The 15,412-nt window shown below is 44.4% G+C and overlaps 1 protein-coding gene across 1 annotated transcript; it reads right to left on the bottom strand.

The window, feature by feature from the left end:
- Nucleotides 1-596: 596 nt before the first annotated feature.
- On the bottom strand, nucleotides 597-15,063 carry wbp2nl (WBP2 N-terminal like). The gene is made up of 8 exons (XM_079521072.1): nucleotides 14,897-15,063; nucleotides 14,295-14,403; nucleotides 13,614-13,752; nucleotides 13,046-13,138; nucleotides 11,468-11,665; nucleotides 5,252-5,362; nucleotides 3,861-3,937; nucleotides 597-2,312 (listed from the first exon to the last, which is right to left on the bottom strand). The coding sequence occupies exons 1-8, from the start codon at nucleotides 14,953-14,955 to the stop codon at nucleotides 2,259-2,261; spliced, it is 840 nt and encodes a 279-aa protein (XP_079377198.1). The 5' UTR covers nucleotides 14,956-15,063; the 3' UTR covers nucleotides 597-2,258.
- Nucleotides 15,064-15,412: the final 349 nt, after the last annotated feature.

Raw genomic sequence — 15,412 nt, forward strand, 5'->3', positions numbered from 1 at the left:
CAGACAGTAGGCTGACACGAGATGGGGGAGTGAATGCAGTAAAGGCCGTCGTGATTGGGAGTCGAACCCAGGGCACACTGCCAGACTCGGACTGCCGGCCAAGGTGCCTGGACCGCTGAGCCACGGGCCAGGCCCCCAAAAGCAAAGATTTGAGTTAAAAACGTTTGCTCTGAAATATAATAAATATATTCAAAGATTTGCACCTCATTTTCACGATTTTTCTAAAATGGCAGATCTACAAACTCATAGCGTGGCACTTGGTGCCGCGCTATGAGCTTGTAGATCTGCTATTTTTCAATAGCTAAAGTAATAACATAATGCTTAAACCACCAAAAAGGGGTTCTCGTCCAGAATGGGTTAACTATATTTACTTTGTTGACTGGGGTCCCCCCCCCCATAGGTCTGTGTACGGTTTGCTTAATTTTTCCCTCAACACAAAATCTCTTCTGCAAAAATAGCCAATCTAAAAGCTTGCAGCACAGTTGTGAATTTGTAGATCTACTATTCGACACTCCCAGAATAGGGATATTAAGGTTCACGTGGTGAATTGATGTGGTAAACATCAACAATGTTAGAAACAATGAAAAGCAGCCGTGTTGCATTTTTCCATTAGGCATTTATTATTATAATCTGCAAACTGATAGAAGTCAAAATAAGGAATAAGAATTTCTAAAACAGTCAAGTTATCGTTAATACATATACAGTCTGATTAATTCAAGCAAACTGAAAATCAATCCTCTATCCACTTAAAACCAGTGCAAAAATGCTGATGCACACACACACACACACACACACACACACACACACACACACAGACACACACACACACAGACACACACAGACACACACACGCAATTATATGGTTGGTTGGTTGCTTCAACGGTGTGTAATCGGGAATAAAGACATTCACAGGTAACTGCAGGCGGAACATTGATGAGCCATGATATAATTATAACTGCATGGCATTGTCGCCCCACAGATTTCAGCTGGGCTTAGTAGACGTGAACATGAATACAATAACATTGTCGCCCCACAGATTTCAGCTGGGCTTAGTAGACGTGAACATGAATACAATAACAGCTACGACTAATGATTTAATTGATACTCTGTCTGTCGCAGCATGCCGACAGGAACGGATCTAACAAACTGTTCCAAGCATCATTCAACCGAGGGCGCGTTCGGAATGAACGCACCGGAGCACACTCGCCTATTAGTTTGCATTGCACAGGGCGCTCAGTGCGCTATTTCCGAACGCGCCGCGAGTATCAACCAACCGAGCTTTAGGGCAGAGGGTTTGTTAAGATCCAACCCACTATTAAAGAACAAGCTTGGGGAGTTTTTGCACAGGACTCTTGGGTTCAGGATATGCTGGAAATTGGAAAGACTAAGGGTATATTACAGTTCCGATTATTTAGCAGATCTGTATCAAACCATGCTGGTTCAAGGAGGAACAAAACGAGACCTGGCTGGCTAGGTGTTTCCACAGACATACTTGATTAAGTCAAATTAGTCAATGAATGTACCTACAATGATCAACTTTGCCAAATTAACTGTTCAAGCCAGTTCTGGGATTGTATATGAACCATGCTTCATACTCTCTAGATCTTGAACCAATAAGAGACACATTTCACGAATGCATAACGCACGGTTACCGCGACTGTAAAAATAAAATAAAAACAAACCTTCACAATGCCAGTTACAATAGAAAATGCTATTGTCAATATGTGTAAGAATTGCAATCAATAAATTGCTACAAAATATTCTGGTAATAAATCTCTCTTTTTAAAAATACATTCCACATACTAGCATTTTTTTTCATTTAAACTCCCAAGGGATACAGATGAGCCCTTTTTCTAAATGTTAAGCAACCACAAATTCAGACCAAAGAAAACCATCGTCCACCATATTGGGAAAGTTTAGAACGGTCTAAAAGAAATCGCAAATTAGCAAAGTGTCAAAATAGCTCAACTTTTATGCAATGGAACATGATTCCAGATTTCACTCAGGTTTTTTTTAGTTTAATGACTAAATTATGTGATTTCATCAGATATTCCAGTATTTAAAATATCAGCTAAATTATAATCGGTCCCTGACATCCTCACACTCGTCATGAGTCACAAGTACCCCATTTCCTTTACTTAGGTTTATAATTATATAAAAAAGGTATATGATAACACTCGTCGTATTCATAATAATAATAATACACATTTAATACAGAGAGGAGTGAACAGGGTGTTTTAAGTGATGCCGCGACAGCCTCAGTTGTTTTTCTTGTTTTCCTCTGGATAAGGAGCATAAGGAGGAGGCTGATCCTACAGGGACACGGAGAGAAACATGTTGGAGAAGCACTGAAGAGAGTAGTAGTCACAGCAGACATAAATGGTAAATGGTGCATTTATATAGCGCCTTTATCCAAGGCGCTTTACATAGATTGTGCGTCACATTCACCCATTCACACACACATTCATACACTGATGGCAGCGGAAACCATGCAAGGCACCAACTAGCACATCGGGAGCAATTAGGGGTTCAGTGTCTTGCTCAAGGACACTTCGACAGTAACTCTGGGGGAGCCCGGGTTCGAACTGGCAACCTTACGGTTACCATCCAGGCACTCTACCCCTGAGCCACCGCCGCCCGGTGCAGACATGGTGCAGAATTATCCCATTTAGACCTGACGTTGTGCCGCATTTTCACGATTTTTCAAAAATAGCAGACCTACAAGTTCGAGTGGCACGCTACGAGCTTGTAGATCTGCTATTTTTCAATAGCTAAAGTATAACATAATGCTTAGTTAAAACACCAAAAGAGGTTCCCGTCCAGAATGGGCGGGAACCCCTAGACCTGAGGACGATTCTACAAATGTCTTCTAAAACATGACAGTTTTCAGGAAAAAAAAATATGTTTCTATGTCAGAAGTTTTCAAACTATTTCATGTCCAAGAACCCCCAGAATTATATGTAATTGGCCGCCATCTGAAAATATGTTTTTCCAGGGACAACCAGAAGCAAGGATTTGAGTTTAAAACGCTCTGAAAGAATATATATATTCAAAGATTTGCGCCACATGTTCACGATTTTTCAAAAATAGCAGACCTACAACCTCGTAGCGCGGCACTCGGTGGCGCGCTACGAGGTTGTAGGTCTGCTATTTTTCAATAGCTAAAGTGGAACATAATGCTTAAAAGTTAAAACACCAAAAAGGGTTCCCGCCCAGAATGGGTTAACATAGCTGTTGGGCAGAACATGTTCAAAACCGTCTTCCAGTGGGTAACAAATACCACTTAACCCATTTAGACCTGGGAACGATTCTACAAATGTCTTCTAAATCCTAACAAGTTTTCTGAAAAACCCTATGTTTCCGTGTCAGTCGTTCTCAAACATTTCATGTCAAGGACCCCCAGGATTATATGTAATTGGTTACCGACCCCCATCTGAAAATATGTTGTTCCAGAGACACCCCAAAAGCAAAGATTTAAGTTAAAAACGTTCGCTCTGAAAGAATTTATATATATATATTCAAAGATTTGCGCCACATTTTCAATGATTTTTCAAAAATAGCAGACCTACAAGCTAAATAGCCAATGTACAAGCTCATATTGCGACAGCGACAATATAATAACCACACACTAAATTAAAAATCACACCCGTGTGAACTGAGTGGTGTAAGGTCTTATATAGCCTGATCAGCTGTGGTCTGACGTAATGTCTGACGTAATGAAATCACACCCGGGTGAACTGGGTGACCGTAGCAACCATGCTCATTTTTTGAGCACAGACAGACAGACACGTAAACTAACAAAGCCAGTCGTAGGAGTGGTTTACACCACTCAAAAAGGACATAAATGTAAGGTCGCTCACCATGGGCATGTAGACATTGTGTGGATTGTTGGGGTTGTAATAGGCGCTTCCTGCTGCTTCAGCTGCCTTGGAGTTGCCTAAAACAGAAAGGTGTGGAATGGCAGGGGAGTGACAGGAACGTTAGCCTCTAGAAAGATGACTGAAAACTCTTATCCTCTATTCAAAATGCCTAGAGGAGGGTGGGAGGACCGTGGGCCGCAGTCACATATGGACCTCTGAGGGGCTCCCGCCAGGGTCTGCCATCAGAACAGCCACACCAGGGGGCCACGTGTGGGGGTGCCACAGGAACACCATTGCTCCGCCTGTCACATACTGTACCTGTAACTGGCACACACCTGTGACTGGCACCTGCCAGGTGGTGTGTGCTGGCAGGTCGCTCAAAACGCGAGTGAATACCAACAGAAGCCCCTCACCCCCACCCAAGGGGCACGTTTAGCTGTGTTGCTCATTCCATGATCCTTACAAGTTATACCTAGTGGTAAAGGTGACTAATCAGCGACATAACAAATATTACAATATTTTCAGAACTTTAAAAAATGTTCGCTCTGAAAGAATATATATTCAAAGATTTGTGCTGCATTTTTACGATTTAAAAAAAATAGCAGACCTACAAGCTCATAGCGCATCACTCGGTGGCGTGCTATGAGCTTGTAGATCTGCTATTTTTCAATAGCTAAAGTATAATATAATGCTTAGTTAAAACACCAAAAGGGGTTCCCGCCCAGAATGGGTTAAGGCCTTTTCAGACAGGGGAATGACTGACGCTCCTAGTAATTCATTTTCAATGAGAGACGTACGTTTATTTTGGACACGCAGAGAAGTTAAGGGGCGATTTACGCAAGCGGTACACTCAAGGGTGTGGTCCTGTGAAATTGTCGCCTGTGTGCTGGTTTTGTGCACACGCCCGCGGGTGACTAGACCTCGATTGTGGTAAGCTTTTTGGGGTTTTTTCACGCTACACGTCCTGCGCCCGTCATGAGCAGACCTGTTGTTGAACGCCTGCGTCACCCGCTCACCACCTGAAGGGACCTTTATACCACACCATGCTCACCTCACAATCTACAGGAGCCTTTTTATCTCATTAGTGTGGGTTGCTGTAGGCATCTAGGTCTGATCTATTCAGATGCATGGATCATATTCTATACACGCCCCTAGTAGCTCAATATGGCATGTAAAGTATAACAAAACCACACTATACAAAATATCCCAGGGGGAAGGGGGTGTTTATACTTCCTAATCTTGATGTAGTGAATGAGACATCTGCACGTAACGCCCTTCTTTTACTGGAGAGCTTCATTGTGATTCACAAAAAGATCAGATCTGGCAGGTGCAGTGACATACATACAAAGAGCCAGAGACAGACAGACACACACAGGTATATGTGGGCTGACCTGGAGGTGGTGGTGGTGCCGCCCAGGTCTGTTGAGGTGCAGCCCAGTTTTGGGGTGGCCCAGGGTATGGTGGGGGTGGGGCCATGTATGCTGGGGCTGTTGGGTATGCTCCTGCAACGGACAAGAGGAAGGAATTTAAATAAATAAAAGTACACACTTCTTGTAGATCGGTTATTTTCAGCAAGTGTAAAATCTGTCATTACAACGGCATCAAGGCCCGCCAAAATACATTTTAGTTGACTAAATCAACTGTAGATTTAGTCGACTAAAATCGCATGACACTTAGTCGACTAAAACTAAAACATTCCAGGTGACTAAAATATGACAAAAAACTACATTAAGTTTCAGTCCAAAGACTATGACTAAACTAAAGTCCTTGGGCCCAGAACAGAATTTACACTAGTGAGGGACATTCAAGGTGGCAAATGCTATCATGTTTTTTTTTTTAAAAGGTCTATAACCCTAGATAATATTTCAACATGATAGCAGTTCCCAAGTGGTAGCTTAGTTGCAGTTATCAGCCTTCGTTATCTATATATATGGAGACGGCCATATATGGATCATGTCACAAGGCGTGATGGACTGATGGCCATATATGGTGGCGTGATGCGTCACGATGCGCCACGAGGCGTCACAAGGCGTGAGAGACTGACGGCCATATATGATAGTGTGATGTCACGAGGCGTGATGGATCATATGGCATACCCTGGCATCTCTTCCATTTGGCCTCCTTCATGGAAGATCATGGCGGTCAAAACACTACATTCCACTATAATCTTTGGCCTTTGTTGGCAGGCGAAAACATTCAGTGGTAGCATTCTGGTTGCTGATCAACATAACCAAAGTCATATAGTCCTCTTCTGGTTGGACAGCATATTGAGTATGACCTTGCTCTCTCCTCTGAATAATGTCCACAAGGCCTCCAGTGACATCCGTGATGTGAAGTGCATTATCCACCCAATGGCACAGGGATCTGATTCTTATTGAACGTACATAGATAAATTCTTGTCTTTTAGAGGGGAATCAGAGGGGACGTACTTGCATAGCACATTGAGAAAAGAGGGAATTTTGGATTACTGGCTTTTATCTTCCTCCAGGATTGTATTGTAGTAGCATGGCCTGCTGCTCATGTTCTCAACCAGCTACGCTGACTCTGCACATGAACCGTTCTAGTTGGGAAATAGGACATGTGTGCTACTACAGCCCTATTCTTGTGCTTTGCTTCTAGTATATGCCTTGTTGTGGTAGGGCCATATACTTTATATGTGCCTATTTCCAGGCTCCATCAAGCCAACTATCTTCTAACTATGGTGTTGGGTCCAAGCTTATCGGTCTTCCAGTGATCATGCAGTTGATCCGTTGTGACTGCTTCAAGACTGTTATCAGTGTTTGCCATTCATGAGGTAGAGCTGCAATCAAATGCAAAGCACGAAGACCTCTGTGAAAGGCTTCTCAGACGCTAGGATTGAGTTATATGCTGACCAGATTGAGTTATATGCTGACCAGATAGGGATATCCAGGTGTGGTGGAGGTAGGATTGAGTTATATTCTGACCAGATAGGGATATCCAGGTGTGGTGGAGGTAGGACTGCTGTTTCCTCAGGTCTTTCAGAGGGCAACTGGTCATTTCAATAAGTAGTGACTGCTAAGCCCTCAGGGACATCTTGCTAGGAACCCCAAGAGGGTGACAGGTCATTGCCCCAGGATTAAAGTAATCAAGGTTACATTTAACTTAATTATGACAAGACATTATTTTGACATGATTTTATTTTCAAAACAGACTTTAGACTGTAAGATCCTTCTCAATAAATGTAAAGCAAAACATATAGCTATTTATGGGTTTCAGGCTAATTATTTCATAATTTATGCAAATATGCTAAATGACAAAAGGTTGAATAATTTAGTCATGGCAAGATACAAATGTCAAGACATGTATAGACTCAGAGTCTAAGAGAGACTAAGATAATCTTTGACTAAACTAAATCCTTATTTTGACCTCATTTCTTTCACGACTTATGCACTTTTTTTAAATTTGCATAATAGGTGGCATGATTGCACCATGGTAACAGATGAATTTCTAAACATCACAAACATAGACTTAGACTCTTAGGTGACATTTGCTGCGATTAAAACGAATCCTGCTGCGCATTGTCAGAAAGTGCACTTCGTTTGGCAGGTGTGAAGCCTCATTCGAATCCTAATGCGTATCAAAGAACCGCATTCTACTCCGAGCAAAAACGGGGGTTTCGCTTCGCTTCCAATCGCACTTGATTACGAATCGGTGCAGGTGTGAATGCAATCCGCAGTAAATAAAGGAAATTAAGCAAACGATGTGGCGGGTGAGGAGCTGAACACAGTTGGAGACGGAGAAGGCATATTTTACGCAGCGCAAAGATGTCCCGTTACCGTGGATAGACGTGGTCGAATGAGGAGATTGATTGATTGATTGAAATATTTATTAACAGTTTGCAGAATTACAGTACATTTCAAGCACAAACTCAATACAAAGACTGTTAACTGTGAGTGGACGACCCAATTAAGCATTACACTTGTTTACAAGAGGGTCCACCATGTTCAAATCATCAAAACATTTAGAGACGTACAAATAGACACTTCTATATAGTCAAAGAACAGAACAGGAATTCATCATAGAGAGGCTGAGGCATAGAGAGACTGAGGCATAGAGACTGAAGCCCTGATCGAAATTAGGACGAGTACATTAATACATAAACACTGCAGTGTATTATAGCCTACAGAATATTCTGTCTGTCTGTGCGTGCCGTAAACATGGAGTGCTGTCACTGTGTGGGGACTGAGGAGTAGGGACTTTCATCTCGATAAACTTGTAAACATTTTGCGCTGCTGTCCGTTATATCAGTGCGCTCAGCGCTGTTCCTTCCATGCCCAAAAGAACAGTGCGTGGCTGCGTGCGTATAGAGATAGAGAGAGAGAGAGAGGGAGGGGGGTTGTCCAGTCCCAGACGGCACGACACATGCACGTTATGAGTAGGCTATATTTTGAAATTTTGATCACCATAGATTTCACTGTGTAGGACTAGTTTATGAATGGAACACATTGATAAAGGTCCCCCTGCTGCGTTTCCAATTGCTGCGGATGACAGTGTGAAGGCAAACCGTGTGAAGGCAAAGTGAAGGCAAAGTCCCAATTCTCCTCCCATTCGCATCGAGTCTACCAAAGTATTAGGTGGGAATGTGACCTTAGATCACCTTTCTAAATTAAGTGAAGCAAAGTTAGTCATTTCTTGTTTTGGGGAATAATTAGCTAATTATGCTAATTACTTGCGCAAGCAGAGCGCGCAAGTTCTAGTTTCGCCCGACGATGCGTATGCACCGTCACAGCAAATGATGCAATGACTACTTGTGCCTGATACGGCAGTGGTGCCAGACTACATACATGTATACATAAGAGCATTACCTCTAATCCTCCCGACACTAAAACATATCGTCATTACGTCACCATCGGAAACCAATTACACTCTGGCATTGGGACCTTTAATCCACATCTTTATTACGTCATCATTGAGAGCTAGTCATCATTGAGAGGTAGCTATACCAGTTATACCCTGACGTCATTTGCTGGGACGGTGCATACGCATCAAAAGTAACCACAGTATACCACTAATCAACTTACAAATTACATATACATAGAGGCATTTCCTGTAATCCACCCGACATTGATCGAGATGTACGTCACCATCAAAGGCATTGGGTCCTTTAATCCACATCTTTATTACGATATACTTCATAATACTACTTTTTTACGTGCAAAAGTAGGTACGTAGCAAATAGCTAAACCTAATAATTAAATCGTTCTTCCAAAGAGAAGCTGAGATTTGACAGTTTGTAGCGGTCGACAGTACTTGCGCGCTCTGCTTGCGCACTAGTAGGCCATTTATGGCCAACTTGTGTGCAACAAGCAAGTAGGCACTCGACAGAGTGCAGTTCTAGTTTCTTCTTCTTTCGTGTATCGTCGTCATATGTCCAGCTCAGTGTCAGAAAGCCACGCCATTGTCTCTGGTCCCACATGGAAGAGGCCAGCCTCTGAAGGAGGTCTGTACAGAGGACAGGTGGTAATTATGTGGTCGGCAGTCTGCTCAGGCTCGCCACACTCGCATGCTGCGCTGTCTGCCAGGCCCCACTCCTTCATAGACGATTTGAAGCGTCCGACCCCAGTACGGAGGCGGTTTAACAGGGTCCAGTGTCGGCGTGGTAGGTGTTCTCCTTCAACTCCGTCTCCCGGGTCTTGGGTGTAGCAGTGCAGACGTGTGTGACTCCCATTCCCGCTTCCAGGTGGTTGCCAGCCATGCCCTTGTCGACAGGTCCTCAGGGATGGAACCAAGCATGTCTTGTGCTCTCCTGTTATAGGGGTGGCGGGACTTGAGTCTATTTGGGGGCGCTGCCTTGGTTGTTATCTCGTGCAGGATATGCCAGTCGTTTTCCTTAACTTTCCTTGCAAGTGCGAGGGTTGCAGCCTCTCGTCGAAGGCTGGCGGGGGCAATTCCTGCTAGGACTGGCAGGTAGGGCACAGGGGTCGGCTTCAGGCAGCCAGTTACGATCCGAAGGGCATTATTGATGACAGGGTCAACCTTCCTCACGTGTGGGCTTCTACTCCAGACTGGAGCACAGTACTCTGCAGCAGGGAACACCAGGGCTTGTGTGGAAATCCGTAGTGTCCTGGCGGAGGCTCCCCAAGTTGTGCCAGCGAGGCGGCGGATAAGCGAGACCCTTGATGATACTTTGGCTCTTACTTCCTGCAGGTGTTGTTTGTAAGACAGTGTCCTGTCCAGCCGAACCCCGAGGTACTCGGGGGCTAGTTGGTGCTCTAGGCGCTTGTTGTCAACAGACACCGACAGTTCCCTCTTTGCCTCTCTGTTGCACAGATGGTATGCGGCCGACACAGTCTTCCCGGTGCTGAGCTGCAGACGCCACTTGCGCAAGTAGTCGGCCAAGGTGCTCATGTCCAGGTTAAGACCGTCTTCCACTGCTGACCATGTTGGTTGACGCAGCATGATTGCTAGGTCATCAGTGTAACCATATTGCCTGGATTTTGTTTATTACTATTATAGGCCTACATGTTTATATACTTTTATAGCATACTTTTATATGTCATAGAATTTGTGTGTGTGTGTGTATCAAAGTGTGAATCAAACTTAATTGTAACATATACCATCTACAGTAAACTGCACAAAATCCTACTCTGCATATAATGGGAGTTAATGGGGAAACAATGATTGTCCCAAAAAGGTATTAAAGCTACTCAATTGAAAAGTACTTATATGGACCCAACAAACAAAATGGTAGCAAAGAGATTTTAGTGGCAGCGGTGGCCGAACGGTTTGCTGAGCGGTCTTGATACCGGAAGGTCGCCAGTTCGTATCCCCGGACCGGCACGTTAAAATTACCACCGCTGAAGTGCCCTTGAGCAAGGCATTGAACCACTACCATGAAATGTTCTATGAGCAGGGCCTGGCTGTAAACAAGTATCTGATGCTTAGTCCAGTTACCCTGGGTAAATATAGTAACTTTGCTTTGCCACCAAAAATGTCCCTCACTTCTGGTCTGGCCCATGGACTAAAAATAGAAATTTGCTGCGAAAAACAACACTGAAAGACATACAGAAAGAGAAATGATAAGATAAAGAAGAATAAGAATATGATGAACATCATTTTGCACCAACAACGCTGTGCATGTTAAACAGGGAAACAGAAATAAAAAAATATTCCACTGATCTCGAGTCAGCTTTTATAGCAGTGTCCACAAGAAATGCATCTTGTGTGATTCTAGGTTTCCCAAAACACTTTGAGGCTTGTATACAAAATGAAACAGCTCAGTGGCCTTGTCGTTAGAGTGTCCGCCCTGAGACTGGGAGGTCGGGGTTCGATCCCCGGCCGGGTCATACCAAAGACTCTAAAAATGTGACCCAGTGCCTCCCTGCTTGACACTCAGCATCAAGGGTTGGATTGGGGGGGTAAGTCCCTGCGACATACTAGCGTCATGTCCAGGGGGTGTACTTGTACATCAAGCTGCCTCACGCTACAGAAACAGGAGATAGGCTCCTGCCCTATGGGCCTCGTGGCTCGGCAAGGCTACTTACTTTTACCACAAGAAATGCATCTTGTGTAATTCTAGGTTTCCCAAAACTCTTTGAGTCTTGTATACAAAATGAAACATACATACAACTAAATACCGTCCATACCTGCTGAAGCTGCGGGATAAGGGTAACCCCCCGTGTTGGCCATGGGAGGGGGTGGGCCTTGGTAGAAGCCATTCTGTGGTGCAGGGGGTGCGTAGGGGTAGTTCTGAGCAGCCGGTGGAGGACCATATCCGTTCATCATTCCAGGCGACGGGTAACCATACGAGGCTGCGCCATTCTGAGCCGGAGCAGCGCGAGAAGCTGAAGGACAGTGAGACGTTGTTTTTTTTCCTCCCGTCACAACATAATGTTAACACTGGGTTGTGTCTGTACCTACAGTACAATTAGCTTTGAGACTTTTCTGAACCCATTTTTTACGAAGGATGAATCAACCATATAGGTGGATTTTGAATTTTTGTTTTAACCAAAGTAGTAATTTATAAAGTAGTAATATTTGTATATATAAATAAATACATAAAACTCACATCAATTTAGAATTTAGGCATTTAGCAGACACCCTTAATCCAGAGCGATTTACAGTAAGCAAGAACATGGTAATACATCAGAGCGCGCAAGTACTAGTACATCAGATACATAGTACTACTACATCAGATACATAGAAATAGTCATCAAGGATCATAAGTAAGCCAAGGACCTAACATCCATCTATCTGTACAGTTAAACTAGAAGTACACACTGTAGAAAGCTATGTCTACGTAATACGCCTGCAAGGTCGTCAAGGCTAGAGTGCAAGTGCTGCGGGCTAATGTGGAGTCTGAAGAGGTGGGTTTTCAGACTACGGCAGAAGATTGAGAGTGAGTCTGCAGTTCTGATTGCAATAGGAAGTTCATTCCAACGTTTTTGGAGCCAGAAGGGACGTGTGGAGCGTTGTCCAACCAGTTCCTTTCCCCTCCATCGGGCGCCCCGGCTGGCCAGGGGGAGGTAGTTTAGAGACCAGGATTACTGCATGTTATTTGTGAGGGTACAGTACCTACCCTAGGGGACACGGGGAGAACATGCATTGCAAACTCCACACAGAAAGGCCCTTTCGCCAACCCCGCCTAGGGTATGGGCACTGATGACGCGGAGGAGAGAACACGCTGCCAGCGCCCACAGCGTCCCGAGCGGGAATGGAACCCAGGACCTTCTAGCTGTGAGGCGACAGCACTACCAACTGTGCCACCGTGCCCCTTGTCCCGGCTGTTTTAGTGAATGTTCTGCCAGCCTGCGTTAGCTCAGGGGCTCAGGTATCAAACCCGTGCCTCGCTGTCATCAGAGCTCCTGCTTAAAAGGCCTGCAATACAGGCCTTTTAAACTCTCACATTTTCCACCCAGGTTTATCAATAAAAAGTTAAGAGATTGTCCTCATTCTCAAGCTAAGCGCAGCCTTTAGAGATTGACTTGTGAGTCTAAAGATTGACTTGGGTCTAAAGGTAGCAACACACCAGATCGACATTGGCATTGATGAGCGTTAGAAAGCTCGAAAATCTGTTGTAGTAGAGGCGGTGTGCACACGCTCGTGACGGGTAGTCGGTTGTAGTGAGGCGTCGCTCGCTGACTGAGAAAGCTCAGTCGGTTGTTGCCCGTCGAAAGCAGCGGGTGGCAGAGAAGAGGGTAGAGCTCTCTGGTTGTCTGTCTTACCATTCGTGGCCAGTTTGAAGAGATGTTGTCCCAGCTCTATAGCTCCCCCACTGTTGAACGCCATCTTGAAGTTGGCCTGACCCTCAAAGCCACCTGACATGGAGAAAATGCTATGTTAGCAGAGCAACGGCACCATTGGAATGACCATTCAAAATGTATGCATTGGAAACAAATCGGCAGGGGTTGACACTAAGGTCTTTAGAGGCACTTGGCCTCTGGGCAAGTACAGGTCATGTTCTACCTGCACAAAAGTCATGCCCACTTGAACGGAAAGTATAAAGTCCATTACAAAATGATATGTAACATTTGAATTACAGTTCAATTTAAGGTGTATGTAGCAACAGTGAAAAGAGCACATTATAGGGAAACAGTTCTCTTATTTTACATTCACGACAGATATCTCGTGTTGTGTTTATAGATGGTTGTGTCCGGGGACCGGGCAACCTGGAAGAAAACACCACCTGCCCGAACGTTTTTAGGTGGGCAACCCTTAGTGTCAAAGCCTGCAAATGGAAGACACAAGATGAACAGCAGCGAGGAGAAGAAATAAAAACAAACAATATCATACCGCCAGCTTCAGCCGACACTGTCCCTTTAATGTAGTTGGCTGCGAAGACCGGTTGCTCAATGCTACAACCCTTCATCAGGTAGTACGGAAACATGGCCGACCCCAGGCAGTCCTTGGTATTATTGCTAACAAACACCAACTAACCCACAGAACGAGAAACAGAGAGATATTGAGAGACAGAGGGTGGGGGGAGGGGGGTATGAGTGTGAGATATGCAACAGATAAACTAAGAGCAACTACCAAGCAAACACTATATCAGTGGTTCCCAAAGTGGGGTCCGGGGACCCCCAGGGGTCCTTGAGGCAGTTCCAGGGGGTACCCAGCTAAATGATAGTTTGGAACCAAATGGACCCTTATGTGTCTGTAACTCTGAGAGTGTACAAATGGAACCAAATGGATCAATTGGTGTCCCAGAGAGAGAAATGCCATTAAATGTGGGTCCGTAGACTAATGCATGTCAAACTGGGGGTCCTTGAAATTAAACTGGTTGAGAATCACTGTTGGAGCCGTAAAAACCTTCTCTTATGGAGGGTTCCTGGCATATTCTTTTCAAATGGGGGGTCTGCAGGATAATTAGTGTCAATTTGGGGGTCCTCGACATGAAAAAGTTTGGGAACCACTGCACTATATCACACATTGCAGATCCATTTTGTACAAAGAATCGTCAGGTGCAGTTTGTACCCTGTAGGGTGTGAGGTAAATGGTTCCTTTCTTGGTCCCTTTAAGAAGATCTGTCTTGCAGGAGACATCGCTGAAGGACAGTTCCACATGTTTACTCTCCCTCAGGACGCTTTGGAAAAGGAGGAGACAATTATGTCAACATAACAAACGTCTGACGTGTGTGTGTGTGTAATAATAATAATGATGTAACTTTCCAAAGTGACAACATAACCACTGTGAACCACAGCTGCATCCTGTGTTGTGTTGCCAGCTAGCATTAGCCTGGCTTTTAGTGCTATATTTATATTCAACTGAATGCTAAAGTACTAGCTTCTGACAGCCATATTGTACAGAAGACAACACAGCAGCAATGCTAACTGCTTGAATGAAAACGATATTATGAACTATACTTTTGTCGTCGTCGGATGAACGACGTGTTTTCATTCACGATGGCGCAGACAGACAGACATATTATTCCAAGCTAGCGTTTAAGGCTACCTTAAAAACTTAGCTAGCGTTCCGTTCATCATCACAATAAGCTACGGTAAACGACAATGTTAATTAACAAGTTATGCTACGATAGGCAGCCAGCCAACTCCAATTGTACATTTCAGCATACATACCTCTCTCCGTTGTTTATCAAAAGGCCACCGTTTTGGGAATGATTTCGATTCAGAGCCATGTTTACTGCTGTCTACTGTCTGCTCTGGTCTGGTGGTGGTCAGGTCTCTCTGAGTCTCGGCGTCAACTGGATGACGCTGACCTCGGCTTGGCGTCACCAGGCTTTCCGCAGCAGAACCTGCTATTTACTGCTCAGTGCTCAGATCCGGTCTAGAGCACTGCTGTATCCTGTGGTTCCTGCCATTTGCACACACACCCCACTGAGCATTGTTGTAGTCTAATAGACGTCTAAATTGCTTTTTAAAAATTGTCTAAAAACTGGGGTAAAAAAATTGTCTAAAAATGAAAGTTTTTTAGCAGTCTAGGCTTAGATTAGACGTATCCGTTCCAGACCGGACGTGCCGCAAGCAAAAGCATCCGAGTCGAGATGTGTTGTTGCCCCAGTAAAACGTCAACATGTGACGTCACGACGTCAGCTGGTACTCTTGTGATCCGTTCGGTAAACAAGCGAATAATAA

Source organism: Electrona antarctica (assembly GCF_951216825.1).
Source record: "Electrona antarctica genome assembly, chromosome: 14".
NCBI classification, from domain to species: Eukaryota; Metazoa; Chordata; class Actinopteri; order Myctophiformes; family Myctophidae; genus Electrona; species Electrona antarctica.